The sequence below is a fragment of the Brassica rapa genome, chromosome A02 (assembly GCF_000309985.2).
Source record: "Brassica rapa cultivar Chiifu-401-42 chromosome A02, CAAS_Brap_v3.01, whole genome shotgun sequence".
Lineage (NCBI taxonomy): Eukaryota > Viridiplantae > Streptophyta > Magnoliopsida > Brassicales > Brassicaceae > Brassica > Brassica rapa.
In genome coordinates, this window is record NC_024796.2 from 30,745,657 (window position 1) to 30,767,273 (window position 21,617).

At 37.0% G+C, this 21,617-nt stretch overlaps 5 protein-coding genes across 5 annotated transcripts; 1 reads left to right on the forward strand and 4 right to left on the reverse strand.

The window, feature by feature from the left end:
* Positions 1-75: 75 nt before the first annotated feature.
* LOC103855248 (beta-D-xylosidase 4) lies at positions 76-6,728 on the reverse strand. The gene is made up of 6 exons (XM_009132214.3): positions 6,499-6,728; positions 3,132-3,677; positions 2,378-2,665; positions 1,846-2,015; positions 902-1,758; positions 76-776 (listed from the first exon to the last, which is right to left on the reverse strand). The coding sequence occupies exons 2-6, from the start codon at positions 3,564-3,566 to the stop codon at positions 190-192; spliced, it is 2,337 nt and encodes a 778-aa protein (XP_009130462.1). The 5' UTR covers positions 3,567-3,677; positions 6,499-6,728; the 3' UTR covers positions 76-189.
* LOC103855249 (putative nuclease HARBI1) lies at positions 4,722-17,672 on the reverse strand. Its single transcript, XM_033285880.1, has 3 exons — positions 5,766-17,672; positions 5,547-5,675; positions 4,722-5,448 (listed from the first exon to the last, which is right to left on the reverse strand). The coding sequence occupies exon 1, from the start codon at positions 14,330-14,332 to the stop codon at positions 13,301-13,303; it is 1,032 nt and encodes a 343-aa protein (XP_033141771.1). The 5' UTR covers positions 14,333-17,672; the 3' UTR covers positions 4,722-5,448; positions 5,547-5,675; positions 5,766-13,300.
* Positions 15,847-16,413, reverse strand: LOC117132026 (glutathione S-transferase T3-like). Its single transcript, XM_033285339.1, has one exon. It carries the CDS (start codon positions 16,411-16,413, stop codon positions 15,847-15,849), a length of 567 nt encoding a protein of 188 aa, XP_033141230.1.
* A 337-nt stretch (positions 17,673-18,009) lies between the features above and the next one.
* Positions 18,010-20,219, reverse strand: LOC103855250. Its single transcript, XM_009132215.3, has one exon. It carries the CDS (start codon positions 19,942-19,944, stop codon positions 18,199-18,201), a length of 1,746 nt encoding a protein of 581 aa, XP_009130463.1. The 5' UTR covers positions 19,945-20,219; the 3' UTR covers positions 18,010-18,198.
* A 116-nt stretch (positions 20,220-20,335) lies between these two features.
* On the forward strand, positions 20,336-21,566 carry LOC103855251 (mediator-associated protein 2). The gene is made up of 5 exons (XM_009132216.3): positions 20,336-20,467; positions 20,550-20,670; positions 20,746-20,824; positions 20,895-20,978; positions 21,069-21,566. The coding sequence occupies exons 2-5, from the start codon at positions 20,554-20,556 to the stop codon at positions 21,389-21,391; spliced, it is 603 nt and encodes a 200-aa protein (XP_009130464.1). The 5' UTR covers positions 20,336-20,467; positions 20,550-20,553; the 3' UTR covers positions 21,392-21,566.
* Positions 21,567-21,617: the final 51 nt, after the last annotated feature.

The window sequence follows — 21,617 nt, forward strand, 5'->3', positions numbered from 1 at the left end:
AACTGAGAGCTTACTATTTTTTCAAGCTGAATAAATCCTCAGAATTTAACCCAAAAAAAAAAAAACTGAAATGTAAGTGATTCACAATTCTCTTTTATTCATCTTTATCCAAATTGCATAAAGCTTGATCAATAAGCACATTATAGTTTTTTTCCAATAAATTATAAAAAAAATTAGAATCCATTTGAATCAGATCCTAATGCTCAAAGAATGTTTCAAGTCGCCTACATGTAGAAGATGCTGACCCAAACCAATCTTCCTCTTCCCCACTTCATCAACAACGCTAAGATCTTTACACACATCAACCTTAAACTTAACCACAGCTTCTTCCCTCTTCCCCAACCGAATCTTCTCAAACCCCAAAAGATGCTTCCTCGGCGACCCGTGAACCGCCGGCGGCGTCGTGAACAAAAACACCGTGTGGATCCCTTCTCTGTCTCCCCCGTTCCGTACCTTAACATGAACCTCAAACGCCGTTCCGACAGCCTTCTTCTCGCAGTGTGGTCCGAACGCATCCAGCGACTGACATTCCGACGATCGGCAAACGTGATTCTCTTCGAGACTGAGAGGAACGACGCGTGGAGGAACTTTGACTAAGCTGTGGCTGAACTTGGTGTAGCTGATCCCGTCTCCGAAGGCGTAAACCGTTTCTCCGGTGTAGAACCGGTACGTCCGACCCGGATACCCGTTTGATGTGTCGGGTCTCATGTTCATGTTCGTCATCGGTACTTTCTCCACGTAGGATTGTGGATACCACGTCATCGGTAATCTTCCACCTATTAAAAAAATTCTCACCGGTTAACTCTGGATTAAGCTAACAACTTAAAATTACTAAAACAGAATCCACCGGTTATCTCCGGTTTATGCTAACGAACTTTCAAATACAAAAACAAAGTCTTACTTGGATTATAACGGCCAAAGATGACGTCAGCGATGGCTATGCCGCCAGCTTCTCCAGGATAACCAACCCATAATATTCCGGTGATCTTCGGATCATCCTTGGCGAAGGTAATATCAAAACCTCCACCGGACATGATAACTAGCAAGACAGGTCCCTTAGCTGCTTTAGCCACTTGGGTCACTAGGTCTTGTTGTTTCCCGGGAAGGTTCAGATCGACTCTATCGCGACTCTCTGCCTCTATAGACTGATCTGCTCCTATAACAAGAACCGTCGCGTCAGCATCTGCTGCTAGCTTCGTGGCAGCATCTACATCCGCTACGGCGCAAGCTACATTGGAGCATCCTGGTAGATACGTGGTAGACACCGTTCCAGCTAATCCCTGGAGCGGTGTTGTGTATTTGCACGGCGTGCCTTCGTAGTTTCCGATCATTGTTTTAGTGACATTCGCGTTCGGTCCGATCACGGCTAGTGTTTTAATCGTTGTAGGAGAAAGCGGTAAGGATCCAGTGTTTTTTAGTAGGACAATGCCTTGTCTCGCTGCTTCTGCGGCTAGCTCTTGATTCGCAGGCGTGCAAACGTCTTTAGGACCGAGCCCGCCGTAGATTTGCTTCTTTGGATCGCCATCGAAGAATCCTAACCGCATAAGGGTCAAGAAGTTGTTCGAAATCGCTTTGTCGATAGCTGTCTCGTTGACCAAACCCGCTTTAACCGCGGCCTCTGTGTGCTGACCCAGGAACGAACCACAGTTCAAGTCCAAACCTGCGTTGATAGATATAGCTGCAGCTTCCTCTGGAGTCTTGGTATAGTGTTGGTTCTTATACAACACATCTACTGAATCACAATCCGAGACAATGTACCTAATTAAAAAGAAAAATTCAGTAATCAGAACCCAACCTTTTTCAAATTTGACATGAAAATAGTCTAAACCCACTGATAATTATTACCCGTTTAACTTCCATTCGCCACGGATAACACCGGAAAGGAGATCAGGATCAGCGCATGTTGGTATACCGTTAACTTTATTGTAAGAACACATAACACTCGCCACATTCCCATCAATCACACAACTCTTGAACGGTGGTTGATATGTATCATCCATATCTTGCTGATTCACCTACTCCAACAAAAACACACAAAAAAACAGTTAGTACACGCACTTAAAATGTCTTTGACCAACCAATATCAAACCCACGTCTCTGCAATTTAATGAAACAGAACATGAACCAAATTAAATGACCTAAAAAGCTAGTACTAAACCGATCGCAACTAACAAAATGAGCTACAACCACACCGAAAACAATACTGAAATAAATTTGGTAACAAAACTTCATATCAAATCATCCAAATACCATAATAACTGAACTATAAAAAATCCAAATTTCTAACCATAATCAAACACACTATAAATGTGACAAAACAACTAGCACAAGACACTGAAAATGTAACGTCATTAGAATAACGGGTTTGAGTCTTTACCACGGCGTTGAAAGTGTAACGTTCTATGCCTTTCCAATTATCAACGTCGTAAGCGGTGTAGTGTTTGCAGCATGCGGCGACTTTGAGGCGGTTAGCATCGCTGCTTTCGGTCTCTTGAAGACCCTTAACGTATCCTGAAGCATACTTGCTAGAAAGCAATGGATCCTCTCCAGGAGTCTCTTGTCCTCTTCCCCATCTCGGATCTCGGAATATGTTAACATTCGGTGACCAATACGTTAGTCCGGCTAACCCAACATTGTACATTGCCCTTGCTTCCGTTGAGACAACCTTAACAAATGTGTAATAAACAATGTCATCCCAAAGAGTGTGAAAACGAACGTATTGAAAAGTGCTTACTTGTACCATACGAAAGATAAAAACGAGAGGCCCAGTTGCATTAAAAAATGAAGATATTTACATTATCCAAAAAGATTAACAAAAGCAAAAGATGAACAAAAAATAAAGAAGAAATAAAAAAATACTATAAGATAACACTAGATCTTTTTTTTATTCTAAAAATAGCACACATGAAAAAATTCAAAATAGGATTACTTCAAAAATAAAAATGTTTAATTTATATTATACTTAATTTATCGATTAGGGTCTGGTTTTATTATTTTAAAATATAGTTAGGGTAAAGATTTATGATTTGAATTAATTTACATTTTAATTAGTGTTATTTTTTCATAATGATTTTTATGTTATTTAAAGGATTTGTCCTAAAAATGGTTGAAAGTGGGAAAAATATATTTACCTTGCCAATGGCTTGAAACAGAGATACGTTGAAAGAAGCGGCGGTGAGTATGACCTGCGGGAAACTCGTAGCGCCGGGAACTTGGCCGGAAAAATGCGTGCCGGGTCCGATGTAAGAAACGCCGTGAAGTGCTTCCGACCACCATTCATACGTCGGAATCCCAAGCCGTGTCACGCCGTTAGCTTTATTCACTAAGAACCCGATCTTTTCTTGCAACGTGAGCCTCCCGACAAGATCAGCGACTCTGGCTTCGATCTTCAAAGCGGCGTTGCAGAATCCATAAGCGGAGAGGGATGAGTTTCCGGCGACGTCGCAGGCAAAAGCTGGCGTGGATTGAGCGTTTGATGAAGCTGAGAAACAGAGGAAAACAAGAAACAAAGATAAAACAGAGGACGGTGCTCTGTTTCTCCTTGTTAGTGGAGAAGAAGAACCCATTGTGTTCTGTTTCTACTCTTGGGATTATATTTTGTGTTTTGGTTTAGTGATACTATTTATAAACTAACAAGCTAGTACGCTCATTGAAGAATATGTGATCTTTATAAATAACTAGGGGCGGAGTCCCCGCGCAAGCGCGGGGTTGTTGATAATTAGATGTGTTATAATACTTTTAAAATGTTATAGGAAGTGTTGTGGAGGATATCGTCAATGCAGGATTGATGGTTTGTAATTTCAATGGTGATGCTATCTTTTGGGACAGTTCGTATTTGGTGATAGTATCTTCTGCATTAGAAGCTGGAGCACTTGCACGAATTTCTGTAGTACAACTATTATATTTCAGAGGTTTTGCTTGGATAGTATTTAACGTGATCGTCTTAGCTTGGTAAAATTGATAAATGATCATAACTTATTTTACAATATAGTTGTTGTGGTCCAGAATATGAAGTGGTGGGCCATATAAAATTGCTTTGCTTGTTTTACAAAATCGTCAAGTAGAGAAAATCATATATCAGATGCATTGGCAAAAGGACCACCAAAATATATTTTTTTTGTTTAGAATAACACAATTTTATGCAATATTTAGTTGGGCCGTATAGGTTTAACGTTAAAATAAATAAAATCTAAGTCCATTATTTTTTTAGAAATTGGACCATGTTTTGTGTTGAAATAGAAAAGCTTTGTTCTCTTCGAGCTTGAGACGACCGTCTGAGAAGGCCCCTTCCTGTTGTAAAATTTGATTTGCCTGGTTAGGAATTTTGAATTGAGGAATTAATGAATTGCTGACCTTGCTTGTTGGTAGTGGCAGAGGTAAGGAATTATTCGGGAATCTCATGGTATTCTTCTAAACCTGAAATAAGGAAAGTCAACTGGGGGCTAAATGTTTGAGACAATGCTTATCGTATATAGTTTTGTTGAACAGAGAAGTGAAGGTCGTGTGACATATCTGTTGTTTGTGGCAAGCCATTGAAAACTTCACTGTAGACGATATTAGCGAGGGTGTTTGCCAAGCTAACATATCTTTAGTCCTTTTGGTGTTGTAATGTCTAAAATATTTAGTCCGCTTTGGCAAGTACAGAGCAACCTTAGCCAATGTTTGGCTTTAACTTTTGTTTAAACAGGTTTTTACCTTTCTTTTTAATTGCAAAGAGAAGCTTTAAAATCCAAGGCTTTGTTTGCTGCCAAAGAAACAATAATCAATTACAAACAAAAAGTCTAATCTCAGATGACACAAATGACAGATTCATAGCTTTTGCTTCAAACTGAAACCAAAAGGAAAAACAACAGAGTAAAAGCTGTTTGTATTGCAGAGACAGAAAAAGACAAACAAATGACCGTAACACAAAGGTTAACATTTATACTTAGCCTCAACTCTTATATATGTCATCTGTTAAACCAAATCACGAGCTTCTTATATCTCATCTTTTAAACCAAATCATGAGCTTCTTATATCTCTCCTCTCAATGGGTTACATCTCTCAACGATTGTATCATCTTGTTGGCTACCACCACCTGCTGAATCCAAGCTCAAATTTCTTTGTGTCTTTCTCTGTGATCACAATCGTCATCAATATAGCAGGCTCTTTCCTGCTGACAGTCAACAAATCAAAAATGCTTTAGAGAATGCGCTTAAAGAGAGACTATAACCTAGAGTTTTTTTAAAAGAGAAAAATAACCAACACTTGCGTACAACTAAATCTTGGATATGTTGTTCGAACAGAAATGTGACTCTTTTAAAGCAAAACACACTGTAACACCTTTCATCAATGATGATGGCTTCTTTATTGCAACTTAAGGGGAGGTTTTCAGTACCCATTGTTTTAGAAAAACACTGTTTCTCCTTGGTCAATCGAGCCATTGCTCAAAAAGGATATTCTCTCTTCCTGCAATAAAACCATTTACAGCACCTAAGTGAATTAATATGTACAAAATAAATGCTACTTGATTCCAATTCAGTTTTATGAGTTTCGTGTTAACACACCTTGAATCAAGGTCCTTGATCAATGCTGGTTCCGGCACAGCTAGTTTCTGCTCTTGGCTTTTTACCTTCATTTGTTTCCCTAAAGAAAACCTAAATGGAGTTTGATCAAACTATGCATGGTATCACCATCTGTTAACAATAAGAAAATAATATTTAGAAGAAATTTGCAACCTTACACAAAGGCAAATATGCGTAACCAACCCAAAAATTGAAACAAACCTGTGCGTAAAGAGTAATCGTCACCTTATGGGTCAAGATTCCAATAACAGCCACATCAGTCTCTTTGAGACTATAGGAGGTCCTGTAATACTAAAACATTCCCTCAAATTTCAAGCTACATATCTTACTTTATGCAGCATGGCAAACAGATACAGTTAGACGATTTAAATCATTGGGGCTATTCGAAAACAAAATTAAGATAAAAAATAAAATAAGATGCTTCTTGTTACAATACCTTCTCATCAAGGATAAGTAGAGTGATTCTATGAATTCACCATGTTCTTCATATTTTCCGAGTCCCAAAAACGGAGAAGCCGAGCGATAACGAACTGCGACGATCAACCGAGGCGAAGAGCGTCGAAGGCATTGCGCAACAGCAGCATCTGAAGACAGTTACGAAGATTCTTTGTACGCTTGATAAAGGAGATTAACTGAGAGCGTTTAGGAAGGTGAGGGAGAGGAAGAGAATCGACAAAGGGTCTGAGAAGGCGCTTAGGGTTAGGGAGGATGAGTGATTTTCAGAGACACGGGATCGATAAAGGGATATAACCCGAACCGTCTCTTATCATATTAACATATTGGGCTGTGTAATGGTTTAAATGGGTTGGGCAGCTAACTTAATTTTTTTTTCAAGACCAGTCCTGGATGACATGGCAATTTAATTGGATATGAATATTTGTGCCCATGTGCAGTATTTAGAGAACTCCAATTTAGTCTCTTTTATATAGTAGGATTGAGGATTATATTATTACTCTTTTATAATTTGAATATTGTATTCCACCTATTATATTTGAGAACATGAGGTTATGTGAAAAAACGATACGGTACTCGAGGAAATAAACAATGATACCATACGGTGTATAATGTGGATAGTGTTAGGATATATATCTTTGATCTTGCATCTTTTAAAAACTTGTTTTACTTAATAATTTTAATAGTTTTCTATAAAATTATAGATGAACAAAAGAAGAAAAGAAAAGCATGCGAGTGGGCTTTAGCTTTTAACTTTTTTTTTAATATATATATATATATATATATGAGTGTAGATATATAGAATATTCAACGTATAAATTGCTTTTTCTCCTCTGTTTCAACGTATAAAATTAACTTTTTAGGTATAAATTAAATTTACGTATATATTCTTTTGAGTATACAATGTTTCAGGCGACCCCATATCAACTTTTGATTTATGCTTTTTCAAAACCACGAAAGATTTGGTTTTTAGTCGGTGTATTCTTCAGGTCCAAAAGCATAATGGATATTTATAAGGAAGGGGACAATATTATTTGTTAACTGGTGAGTTGGCTGTGTTTGGTTTATAATGATATATACATTTTCAAAATACTTTTGTGACTTCTTTAGCTCAAATTCGATTTTACGACTATATATTAATTATTTAAAATTATTTACATGATGTCATATATTAACTAATTAATGGTCTTACGGTGGAAAAATAATATAATTTTCTGAAAGGATGATAAAAAGAAATGTGAGAAGGAATCAGAGATCCCAATAAGCGAGAGTGTTTGGTAGTGACCCGTGACGGTGTCGTATTATTTATCAAATGGTAGATTTTGTCGAACTTCAAACTGCAAGTTGCCTTCTTTGTCTCGAGTCCGTGAATCTTAATGGTTTCCACAGTTGTTTTTACTTACGTGACAGGCTGCCACTTCAAGGTTCTCTCTTGCGCGTGACTCACTAGCATTTTATCACTTCATATACATCAAAATAATTTATAAAGCCGTTTATATAATTTCCAAAAAATAAATAAATAAAGCCGTTTATATATTTTCGTAAACTATGATTAAAGATAGCTTGGTAATATTTCCAAAATATCCCAACTAAATCCTACTAGCTAAGAAGTTGTTTTGATTCGTAACATATGATAAAGACAAATGTTTCAATTTTTTAGATAAAGAAATAAAAACAAGCATCACCTGGATTTAACTTTACGTATATATGAATATGAGTATTATGGATGAGTAATGGTATTGTCATTTGAGTATAAGATATATACCGAGTTTCTGTAAACGCGTTTCTTGTCATTGACAACATTCACCAAAAGATTGTCTATTAAAAATAGCTCTACTCCCCCAACGAAAAATAAGCAAAATTTTAAAATATATTAGATGATTTTATTTTAACTTTGCAAGATATCTACTTCTTTTAGTTTCAAAAAAAAAAAAGATATCTATCAACTATATAGGCCACTGAACCACATCAACACCCAATGCATGTATTTGGAACAAAATGTTGAAGGTTGCAAATATATACTGTCACATGTACGAACAAATAGTTAATGACATGGAATAGTGATTTACATAAATATATGTATAAACTCACGGGTACCTACATACATAACAGGTGATGATTATATAAAAAAAAAGTAAAGACGAAGAAGATAGTTCTAAAAAAAAAAGACGAAGAAACTATAAGATTAAGTTGTTAACTTTGCATTGCATAGGACACATGCTTCAGTTACAAGTAACAAAAAGATCTACATTTTTTCAAACAAAAAAAAGATCTACACTTAATTTAATTTAATTCATAAAGATGATGATTGCTAAGTGCCTGCAGCTATAAATTATTGTTGTGTACCAGAAAACAAGAAAACATGAGGTATGAGCTCAATTACTACTAGTGCACCTCTCTTTTCCATGAAGCTTTATGTTAATAGATTGATTAGCATAAGATAATGTTAATTTTATACTACTTTAATGATAATTGCTATTTATTTGCTACAGTAAAGTATTGTCTGATTGTGGGATTAAATCACCACAATTATCAAAATCAAGACAATTTGGCTTTATTTAATAATGGAAGTTAGTTTTGCGGCCTTTGGGGACATACAAACATATTTAGAATAATGTTACAAATTGGCTGAACTAAAACAAACTAGCGTTGCATGGCTACGCAGTACGTGTAATCAAATCGTGGGGAAAATAAATCAAATTACGTTACTTACGTCTGACTTAAGTTACGACAATGTCTAGATCATATAATCCAAATGTTTATGATTTTTTCCATGTAATGTATTTAAAAAGTGTATATTAACGTACATTTTAACGACTGGAATCTTAACCTGTAGGAAACTTCTTTCCTTTTGTATTTATATTATTCGTAAAGAAACAATATTGGATGTAATGTCTTCAAGATGATCTTTGACTATTAATTACATAAACTTTTTGAACTACTCTTTGAATAGCATACATAAGGTAGATGATATTTGTACACAGCATGTGACTTTTAAACATTATTATGATAGCTAGAGCAGGTGAGGTGAGAAACGATGAAGACATAACTACGTCTAATAATTCTAACCGGCCACATTTCAAAACCAACAAATATTTCTAATATTATAAGATAGCCAGTATGGAAACTAATTCATAATCATAACTGGATAAATTAATAGATATACTTCAAACATGTAATACTAATAGTTAATCATAACATAAATACCAAAATTTGATGTGATGTTTTTTCTGTTTATAATTTACCAAAATTTGAAAGTATTTGCTTATGAGTTCCAGTCTTCGTTGGGGGGGGGGGGGGGGGGGGGGGGGGGGGGGGGGGGGGGGGGGGGTTAGGGGAATAGTCTATATATTAATAAATACTTATTAACAACTGTTGATTCTAGATGAAAGGAAACGTATTAGTTATGATACGCTATATATTGTGGTAGTTTATTATATTGTACGAAATCGAAAGAATCATACCCACTCAATAAATTTATATATGTTAATTTCAAATAATGCAATAATGACAATAATAATTATTATTATGTCATAACTAACATAGTGAATGGTACTAACAACTTCAATGACACTAGTAATGGTGTCACTAGATGGCCATGTTCTTCAATGGGTGGTTGATCAGTCGATGTATAAAATTTGCTCCAGACTTTTTCATGTATATATTAGTTTGTGTAGTAGATTTCTATTTATATACATTCGCACCAAAAAATATAATCGTGTATATTTAGCAAAAATAAATTAAAATAATTGTTTTAGTTAATATTATTAAGCTAAATGATGAAATTATAAGTCCTGGTGTTTTTTTCTGAAATACCATAAATCCTGGTGTATAAATGTTCAAATTAGTTAGATTTTGGTAGAACATGAATAATCGATAGCGATGGACCATCTGATAAACATCACTTGCGAACAAATGGCCTTCAAAAACTGGTCTTACATGTTTCCTTCTATTCCATGTTGTATATAATCTCAAATCAATGTTCAGTAATATTGATCGTGGACTCACGCCTGCACGATCATGGAACTTGGTCATGACACAACTATCAAATCAAAACAGGCGATCACCAGGTGGTATACTTACTCTCCTTTGCTGGCAAGGATGCCTTTATTGGACTTGGGCAGAGCGGAATGCTAGATTACACCAGAACTCGTTCCGATCCTTGGATGTCATCATTCGACTATTGGATAGGCAAATCAGAGATCGTATTCTCAGCTTGCGAACAACCAATCCTTCAGCCTCCTCCATCTTGATGCAGCGGTGGCTATCTTAGGTTCTTCCTCTGGTGCGGATCACAGTTGCCTTCTTTTACCTTCGATGATCACTAAGACATCGTCTTCTACTATCTGCCTCTTCACTTTCTTGGACCTTAATTGGGATTAGGTTGGTTACCTAATGGTTTTCGATATGAGTTCTTTTGTATTGGGTTGGGCTCTAAAACTAAAGCCTCGGGCTTGTATTGTTTTACATTTCTTTTGCATTTTAATATGAAGAATCAGTTCAAAAAAAAAGTATGTAGTAAACAAATATTATTGTCTATATGTTTGAGTGAAGAAGAATATAGCAACAGGTAGGACCCCAAAAATGGAATGGACCCCGTTCTTACAATAATATATACCCTAATATAAATATGAGACTATGAGAGTAAATTTTGAAAACGAGAAACATATGATTCCCTTTTATATAGTGTACTATACCTTTCATAATGGATCACTTGGAATATAAGCAACTTGTTCATTCACTGGCCACCCAACTTTAATCAAGTAAGAGAAAAACAAAGTTCTATACCTTCCATCTATTAAAAAGTCGTAAATCGTACAAATAGTAATATTTTTGGTTGCGTTTGAAAAAATGTTATATTCGTATACATCAGAGTAGATAGAAGAAATTATACATATCAGAGTAGATAGAAGAAATTATAACACATAGAAAAATGATACAATATAGTTTCGTAAAAGCATTTTGAAACTTAAAAATGCAGAAGCAAGATAAGATAAGTCATATTACATGTTTACATGTAACTACTTACGAAGAAGATTATGGTTTTGCTATCGACCTGCGACTTTATTGTCGCCATTGGTTAGGTGTTCAATTTGCCATTGTCTTTCAACATCTCTATGATTTTTTAATATAGATAATGACAAGTATGTGAAAAAATAAAAAGCAATCTGATATTTTTTAAAGTGGGATGAGATTGCATCAACTTTTATTTTGCAACATGCCCTACAGCCAGACATTATCGCATCAATTAAATAAATACAAAAATGATCACATCTAATAGTTTACCTCGACCATAACTTGTAAACTAGTGGCTTCCAGTAACATATTTCAAGCAATCTCTTTGTCTAACATAATACATTTCAAGATAAGAAAAAACCACCAATCCTGAATATGTAATTGTTTACTTATGATGTTTGTGAAAATGAAAATATAAGACTTTATCAATGATTTTATGTTTTACAAGAAATGTGTAGCCAGAGGTTTCCTCTTCTCTGTTTCAACATGTAATACAGCTTCAGTTTTGTTCTATCCCAAATCTCATTCACTAGTTTCCATGGGTAACGCTAATGATTGTGTCTGCATAAAACAACACAACACGAGAGGAAATATCAGGTGATTTGTTGATGAGACTGTGATCTATGAGTTGGTTTGTTTACTAATTACTATATACCTCCATGGGCCGAGGAGCACCAAATGCTGACCTACGTTTCCTGGAGAGAATGTGACTCTCCCGAGAAGAGATCCAACACCAGTTTTCTATTCCAAACATCTCATCTTCAACTACTCTGGCTATATATAATCAAGTAAAGCAACAGTGATATATGTGATCCAACACAGATGATTGAGCTCACATGATCAGACTTTCTCGCAAAACTCTTCCTGAAGTTTCTGTGTAACGCATATTTGGTTGGCTTCGGATAGAGTTTATGCCAGTCTGCATATAGAAGCACATTGAGCAATGGTCTAAGTCAAGTTGTAATCCAAAGGAGTACTTGAAGGATCAAATTTCTCAGTTCACCTTCCTGATTGAATGGTACTGATCTTGGAAGATAACAAGCAAGAACAGCAACAGATGCTTCTCTGTAAAAGCCAATCTTGAGTACTGTCTTCTTGTCGCGTCTCAAATATACCTTTTTGCTGTAATGAGGTGGAATCAGAACTTGCTAATTAAGTTGCATTTAAGTGTTGGATGAAGTAAGAATTAAGCACTAATTCTACCCTCTTCAGCGCTTCAAATATAGTAACTTGAGATATGAGAAAGAGATGTTGGCTTTCACTGTTTGTATCTATATGGTCTCACTGATGCTGACTCCAAATAAGTCGGAGTAATGCGGTAACTTATTAGCTCTTTTTTTTTTTTTTAAACTAGGGTTTGGATTTCAGTTCTCTGCTTTGTCTCGGGTTCCCTCATCTTCTCGCCAGCTTGTATCTCACCCGTGCTTATCTGCTTGCTGGCGTCTTCGCTTCGGTTTGGATTTCTCAGGGAGTTGGTCTTGTCGTCTTCTGGAGTAAGCTTCGTCTGGACCACGACTTAGTCATCCCTGCTTCGCCTGTCCTCCTTTCGGAGTCGCCTTTTAGGGCATCACATGACAGTTCCTTGTTCATTTTGTTGCGTTTTTAACTTCAAGAAGCTTTTTATCTTTTAACTCATTTTTGTTATAGACAAATCTTATGACTAGTTCTGTCTTGCATGCAGAAAAAGAATGAAAATCTTCGATAAGGTTGAGATCGGACAGGTAAAAGAAGGAGTAAAGTTGCTGAATCTTGTGAAGCAAATGCATCAAGCCAGGTAACAAAAGAAAAATATATTTTCTTCTTATACAAGTCACAAAATGCAATAAACCTTTCTTCGTATGCAAACAAAACATCTTTTGATGCGCAATATAGATTCTTTGGATGGGTTTTGCACCGAGGAGAAGGAAGGGACCAACTCAAGGAATCTAAGAGCATCATTATAGGTGGGACTTGTTTTAGGGCCCTTAACAATTTTTTATTATTATTTTTTGGTTAGGGACTAAAACAAGGGATTTGGGTAAATTAGTTGATTATTGGTGGGATTTATGTTGTCCCTTAGTTAATTTAATTTATTATTTTAATTAATAAATAATGACATTAAAAAAAGAATTTTTAAATAAAACATTAAAAATAAAAAAGTAATATTAAAATTGAAAACATAAAAAAATAAATTACATTTTTGAAAGAAAATACAAACATCAAAATAAAGAAAATAGAAAACATAAGAAAATGACATTATTGAAAGAAAATACAAATTATATATTACTTCAAGGATTTCCAAATTTAGTCCATATATTTTCAATCAAATCATTTTTTAAATGTTGATGGACTTGTCTATTCCGAACGCTCGTTCGACGTTCAAGTGTACTCCCGACAGTTGAAGGCATATTGACGGAAAATGTTTCCACATCTCCTTCTTCAAATTCATCAACGTTCTCATCCCTTCTTGATGATCGTTCATCTTCGACAATCATATTATGGAGTATGATACATGCTCTCATAATATTTCCTATTTTTTCTTTATCCCATATATTAGATGGATTTCTAACAACGGCAAACCTAGCTTGTAGGACTCCGAAGGCACGCTCAACATCTTTTCGCACAGCTTCTTGGGTTTGAGCAAATAATGAATGCTTCTGAGTTTGTGGTAGTCGGATAGATTGAATAAATGTAGCCCATTTCGGATAAATACCATCGGTGAGATAATATGCATAATGGTATGGATTACCATTAACATAGAAGTTAACTTGTGGCGCAATTCCGTTAATAATGTCATCAAAAACGGGTGATCGATCGAGAATATTAAGATCGTTCATAGTACCTGGAGCTCCAAAAAACGCGTGCCATATCCAGAGGTCATATGAAGCTACCGCCTCCAAGACAATCGTTGGTTTTCCGGTTCCTCGTGAATACATTCCTTTCCAAGCCGTGGGACAATTCTTCCACTCCCAATGCATACAGTCGATGCTTCCAATCATGCCTGGAAACCCACGTTGTTCTCCACTATAAAGTAGTCTTTGCAGATCCTCCGGTGTGGGACGTCTTAGGTATTCTTCGCCAAACAAGTCGATTATTCCCGCGGCAAAATTGTGCAAACACCTTCTTGCCGTTGTTTCCCCAATTCGGACATATTCGTCAACTGTGTCAGAAGCACCACCGTACGCCAATTGACGAATTGCTGCGGTACATTTTTGGAGCGGAGTTAGACTCGATCGTCCGGTAGCATCTACTCCGGGTTGAAAATACTCGACTTCTGTAGAGAGACGATTCACAATACGCAAGAATAATTCCTTGTTCATCCGGAACCGTCGCCGGAATAAATTGTGCGGGTATGTTGGAGTTTTGCTAAAATAATCATTCCAGAGCTTCTGATGGCCTTCCTCCCGGTGTCTCTCGATAAAAACTCGTTTTTTCGCTCTTTTGGTGTGGGATTGAAATCAAAGTCTTCAAATAAATCTTCAAAAATGTCATCTAATTCATCATCATCATCTTTGTGGTAATGATAATGGGAAGAAGAAGCCATTGACAAATTTTTTAAAAGGAAAAAATGTTTAGAATTTTAAGAGAAGATGAGACTTTTCACCTTTGTAACGAGAGAAGAAATCACAATACTTATTTATATGATTTAAAAGAAGTCTCTACAAACCTCCCGTGATTGAATTATTTCTCTATAGTACAACTTGTGACTTATTGGTAGGCACCAAAATAAACATGTGCTATGGATCATGTGACTTATTGGTACAAAGAAACTCAACATGTGACTTATGGTTATAAATTAAATAACCATGTGTATAAAATTCTTGAATATTATGGTTACATCTTGTAAAAGGAAATTGTAAGTCATTGTCTAAATTAGCTAAAACGGTTAGGCTTACAAACTGCGAACACATTCGTCTAAATTAGGAGACATATTCAGCGACATATGAAAGACACGAGTTCAAGCGACATATGAAAGACACGAGTTCTAATCAATACATGCGATTACAAACTGCGAACACATTCGTCTAAATTAGGAGAAAGAAACAGGTTCCTTAACGGATTCAATACATTGAGACAATCACCATGCCTATTACCACAACAAGAACAACTATGCCTATTACAAAGCACTCAAACCCTTTGATCATACATGATTTCTCCTTAGCCATATCACCAACAATCTTCTCTAGCTTTCGTAGCTTCTCCTCAGTGTCATAGTCAGCTAAAACGGTTAGGCTTTCAACCTTTTCAGCCAGCTGAAACACATGTACATCTCTGGCTCTCATCTCATCCATCAACGCGTCATCCCACCATTTGAAAATATGGCAATCGCCATCGTCCTTGTTGGCACAAGTGTAATATCTTCTCCCTGTTTAAGATACGCAAAAACTCGCTAAGCACATACATAAACAAGCACAAGCCTTCTTCACAGGCTAAGTAATTAAGCAACGACCATAGCACATACCTTGATCATTCCTAGTGTTAGACGTTGCAAGCACTGGCTGAGCACCACAATAGCAGACCTGCGGGAAACCAAACTCTACCTCCGGTTGCGGGGGGTAGTGAACCGGTGAACAACGTTCCAAGCTTAACTCAGCTTGGTCGCGTCGTATGAGATCCTCCGTCTCGCTGTAGTCACTGTCGTCATTGTTTCCAAATAAAGTCTCGTCTTCTGATGGCTGCGAGTAGCTGTAACGTCCCATTTTTTACTTAACCTGCATACATTGTCGAGGCATACTAGTTAGAAACATAGAACATGAAACTCAAACATGTAAGGAAAATCAGAAACAGATAAATTTACAGATAAACAATAACACAAACATTGAAAGAAAATCATTCATTTAACGAAACCGGAACTACATAGATGTTCAAGTGCAAACTTGTGCTCTTGATCAGAGAAGAAAATTTCATGCGCTTTCTTCAGAACGTCTGTGTCAGACTCACCACTGCTAATTTGGCGCTGGGCTGCCGAGTATGCGCCACAGAACTTGTTAACATCATCATTGATTCTGTGCCACCTCTTCTTGCAACAACCGTGCTCTCTCACACCATCCTCTCTTCCATGAACACTGTCTGCATAATACTTAGCAACCCGTATCCAGAAGGCCCCCGACCTCTGCTCGTTTGCAACAATTGAATCCTTCGAAGTGTTGAGCCACCCACTGATCAGCACCTCGTCATCTGCAGGGGTCCACTTGCGTCTTACAGGACGGGCAGCTTCTGCGTGTACTGGTGCATCTTCAGGTTGCTGAGAACTGAAAGCCGGAAATGTATCGGATTCTGCAAAGTTGACACTAGAATGAAAACTTCCATAAGGGAAGTTTTCATGATAAACGCTTCCTTGTTGGGAGTGAAGCAGTCCTACGTAGCTAGCGGACTGACTAGGAACATTGCTTGGATCCATAGAAGAGAGAAAGATAATAGATACAATGGAGAAAGAGTTATGAGATAGAAGAGATAAGAGAATAGATTTTATAGGCTGAAGTGAAGTCTAGAAACACTTAAGGGTGAACTCCCAACAAGAAATGTCAAATCCTAACTTATTACACCAAAAAAAGCTATCAACTTTCCTAACAACATCATTAATGTAATCGGATTTTGTTAAAAACATACTGTATACAATGTAACTGAGCAGAAACCAAGTCACTGTCTTTAATGATGTAGTATAGAACCTACTTTTATACAACTACCACAGAGCAGAAAGCAAGTCACTGTCTTTAATGATGAGTTAAGTAAACGATATGAGAAATAAAATCTATGAACTATGGCTACCCAGAGACGCAAAACCAGTTATAGGATGCAAAGCATCGAAACTAAACTATCAAACACTTCTTTCATGTTGCTTAAATCAGTTACTGGTTTGTTATACATTTGTTAACAATCAAACAAGCAACAACCAAACTCAACGGTTCAATATAGACGAAACAATCAAACAAGCTACAATGAAAACAATGGTTCAATCTATACTAAACAATCAAACAAGCTACCAGGACTACAATGGTTCAATCTATACAAAACAATCAAATAACCTACAACGGCTACACTGGTTCAATCTATACGAAACAATCAATCAACCTACAACGAAAACAATCACACAATCACACAATCAAACAATCAATCAAGCTATACGCAACTATGTAACATTTGCGAACCCTAGAATCTGTACAATTGTTCTCTAACAACATAGAATCTATGCCACAGCCTATTCGCATGCAAAATACAAAACCCTAAGCTTTTCAATTTCAGATGGGAGTTGAAGAAAATACCTTGGTAGCGGAAGGATTGAGCTCGGGTCGAGATTCAGAGGATTTGGGGAAGATGAGACCGTTCGTACAAGACCGGAAGTGAACGGAAGTCGATGGAGCTCGGAATCTCGATTTGGGGATCAAACGCCAACGGAATCTGCGACCTCTCGTTTTGGTGAGTTGGGCTTTCGATTGAGGAGACACACAGACTGAATCACCGGTGAAAGAGGGATCGATTTTGCGATCGGAGGAGATCAACTTTTCGCCATCGTGCTTTTCTATTTCAATTTCTTTTTCAGAATGAGAAAGAACGCGAAGACACCGACAATTTCGACGATAGCATCGCCCAATCTCGAGCTGACACGTCGCCTCACGGGACGAGCCCGAAATCCCTTATTTTAGGCCCGTTCCACGCAATTTCTTTTCTTTTTGATTTATTTTCAACCCAAACTTCTTAAGGGACGGGCCTCAAGGGACCGCGATGTGCATGCCCTAAGGGCGTTCTAGGTTTAGAACTGAACAAGTCTTTTATGAGAATCCATACTCAAAAGTGTATTTGACAGTTGCAAGGAACACATTGAACCCTAAATGATTTTTTATTTATCTTTTCCTTTATGCGACATTGAAGCTTGAAAATTCTTAAATTATACCATTTTCCTTCTACAGCCGACCTCTTTTTTTTTCTTATCTATCATGGTGTTTGACTTGTATCTTACTACTTGTTTTTATATGAGACGAGTTCTCCATCATGGTGCCAATTTGACAACTTGCATATTTCTTATATTACATAAGAGAGTTTCAATGTTTACGATGTATTACAAGTAAACTTTAATATTATATACAAACTACCTTAATACAGACTCGTAAAAGCAACACATAATGATAATACCAACTAAAACATACTATAATTTAGTATTATTTTTCCCAGTGACGAGCACTCAGATTCATGCACTTAAATCGGCCACTTCCCAGTGACGATAACAAAATAGATTTCTTCCATCCTCATCATAAAATTCGAGCATTAGTTTATCTTGGCAACGCCCGTCGCAGTCATAGCAGATGAGTCGAGTGAGACGATTGTTCGGGACTATATTACATTTTGTACCATTAAACGAGAGATTTTGAGCAGGCTTGACATAAGGTGGACATTTTCCTAGTAAACATGGGATATGGAAAACGGTCCCACATTCATGACATGTATAAAGCCATATGGTTGAATCCATAATTTCCTCACAAATCTCACACCAATTGAGACTTTCATTCTCTTTGTAAGAAAGGGTGAGGAAATGCTCATCATGCTCATATCTCACTTTATAAGGGAGTGTAGCACAATAGAAGCACAAAAAGAAGATGCATTCAATACAATTCAAAGTTTGAACTTTCTCGTTTTCGCAGATTGAACATGGTCTAGATTTTCCAAGTTCATTGCTTAAGAACAAGGGATGTGGGTGGCATTGCTGGACAAATGGCTCAGATATTGCAGCACATCGCACGTCTATACTTATAGACTCATCTCCTTTGCTACACACATATCTGAAACCATACAAACAACGCTGACAATATTCACACAAGAAAATATTTTTGGTGTCACTCACTTGTAGAATAAAAGGATTGGGATGTGCTATATGTTGTTTTGTCCGGGGAAGATTTGCACATGCTTCATGGAGTACAAAATCACAGTTGGATTTCATACATCTGTAAACGCCACCACCATAGACTGGAAGTATGCATGCTTGACATCGCTTTTCATCATCATCATACAAATTTTCAGTGGTCTTCTTTTCAAACTTCATGTGATGTGAATGGCTGAAATGTTGTATAATTCCATCACCTACCACTTCAAAAGAATTCAAATTTTCATAGTCTTCTTCCGGTTCTTCCTCAAGTTCTTTTCCATCCCACACATCTTCCCGAGTTGCACACCTGGAATGCACTGTGTAACTGCAATCTTTCGTGCAAGAATAACTTCCATAGTTTTCGTCAACTTTTTGACGACAAACTCCACAAGACAATATTCTAGAGATAGAATATGCAAAAGAAAGACGGTGGTCATGACGGGATATTCTTATGACAAATGGTAAGTAAATACAATTTTTATGGACAACAAAATCACATTGAAGACACACGTAAATGAGAGGTTTGCTATCAACAACCCCACAAACGTCACATGTCAAATCAGCTTTTCTCGGAAAGAAGTTGAGGTCATGCTCATGCCTTTTTGGAAAGTTAAGGAACGAGGGTGTTGTCGCGCAAACAGGATGCAAACTAAACTTACAAGTAAAACAGTAATAATATAACTTTGCGTCTTGATAGCTAGAACGACTTTCACAATGAGAACAATATATACCTGCAGATTCATCTTGAACTAGTTGGAGAGGGTGTTTAGAGTGATAAATAGATTTGATTAGAGGGGGAGACTCGACACATTCTTTGTGGAATGATACCTCACATTCGTGGCAAAAGTAATAGGTTGTACCAATTCCTTTAAATGTACAAGCATGACACAAAGACTCATCTCCTGATTCTTTGTTATTGCACCAATAAAGTGGGTAAAGGTGGTGGCCTTCGACATTTGGAAGATAACAAGAAATGTTGATTATCGTGAGCTCATTATAAGGATCGAAAAGGCAGTGTAATCGATGGAAAGGGCAAAAGAGGGGAGAAAGTGGAGAATGCTGGACCGAACTCATGGTTACAGAAAAGATGTTTGGATGGTTATTGCAAGTTTGGAGTTTAGTTGTTGTGATTTGTGACTATATATATACTACAAAAATATAAAGTTGAATGATTCCATATCATTTTATTTTTCTTTACATGCCAACATCTCACGTCAAGTATTGCAATCTATTCACGTTTAAACTTCTCAAGCAAAGTACTAATTCTATGCTTTTACGTTTGCGTTTCCCATATTCCTATCTTACTTCCTGCACATTAACATTTCTCAAGCAAAATCATGATTCAACAAGAGTGTATGATATGATTTTTCCGTTTCAGGCTTATTTCATTTAGATGTCCGATAAAGGCCCAATAGTCTCAGCCCAAAACCTCTGGATCCCAAAGTAACCCAATTCACTCAAAACTACGTCGTTTTCGAGTGAACTACATATAAATTATAAAACTGGGAAAGGGTTTTAGGTCATCGTCGTCGCATCGACTCTCTCCGGCGACTACTCTCTCCATCCCGCCGTCGACAGAGCAACACTCCGTTCTGAGGTTAACCCGTCTCTCGAAATTGCTTTCTCGTGTTGATTCCGCCTTCAATTTACAGTCTTTCTTACTAATCGTGAGAGAGCAGAGAGATGGCGTTGGATTACAAACCTCCAGAAGAGTTCGTAGTCAACAGCTTACAGCCCCTCGCTGACTTCGATGTGACGGGATCGACTGAGCTCTGGCTCATCCAGTGCCCTATGAGCCACGTACGTTTCGGACGATTGAGATATGTAAAGCTTTAAATGTTTTCTGAAACTAAAGGGTGTTTTGGTCTTTTTCAGGTTCCGGAGATTGAAGGGAAGGAGCTTAAGGTTAAGCTTGCTGAAGATGGAGTCTTGGGACGTTTCGAGGATTCTTCTGGTAAAAAAAGTTTTGATCTTTTTTTTTTTTTTTAAATAGCTTCTTGATTTTTTATTTTTTTATTGATTAGGTAAAGAGGTTGAACTTGTTAGCTTTGCTTCTCAAGAAGGTGATGCAACTGTGATTATACCTTGTGAGAACGAATCTAAGATCGGTGAGTTTCGTTTCTTTTCTCCTGTTGCTTACAGGAAGAGTTGTTGTGTCTGGTTAGTAACTGTTGTGTGTTGTTTTTTTTTAATGGTAGTTGGGAAGATTTCTAGGCGAGTTTCGTTGGTTCGGTTCCCTGAACCGGAAGAGCTTCTTGAGACATTTAAAACTCAGCAGAAGGCTTTGAGAGCTGTGACGAGTTCCTCTGTTAGAAACTCTAACCCAGCTATGAGTAGCAGGCGTAAAAGCGGACAGTCTTCTCTTCGACATAGCGGCAGAGAGAAGAGCTTTTTCTCTGGCTTCACTGAGACTCCCAAGTCTTCTAAAAGAAAGCATTCGGAGCCTTCTGCGAGCAAACATGGTTCAGGCTCTTCGGATCGGTCGGGTAAGTCTAAGAAGAAGGTGAAGACTGAGAAGTAGAGATGATTGTTTTTCTTCTTCTTTTATGTGATGGTTTTGTTTGAGGGTTAAGATGTTGAATTTAGATTATGTGAAACGGTAAGCAAACAAGTAATGTATCCAAATTTATAACTTATTGTGCCATACGTGGTTATGAAGTTCAGACAAAAGCTATATGGCTTGTTGTTCTTTTTTATTTTTTATCTTCAAGCATATGTGGTTGGAGTTGTTGTTAGAGAGTCTTGTG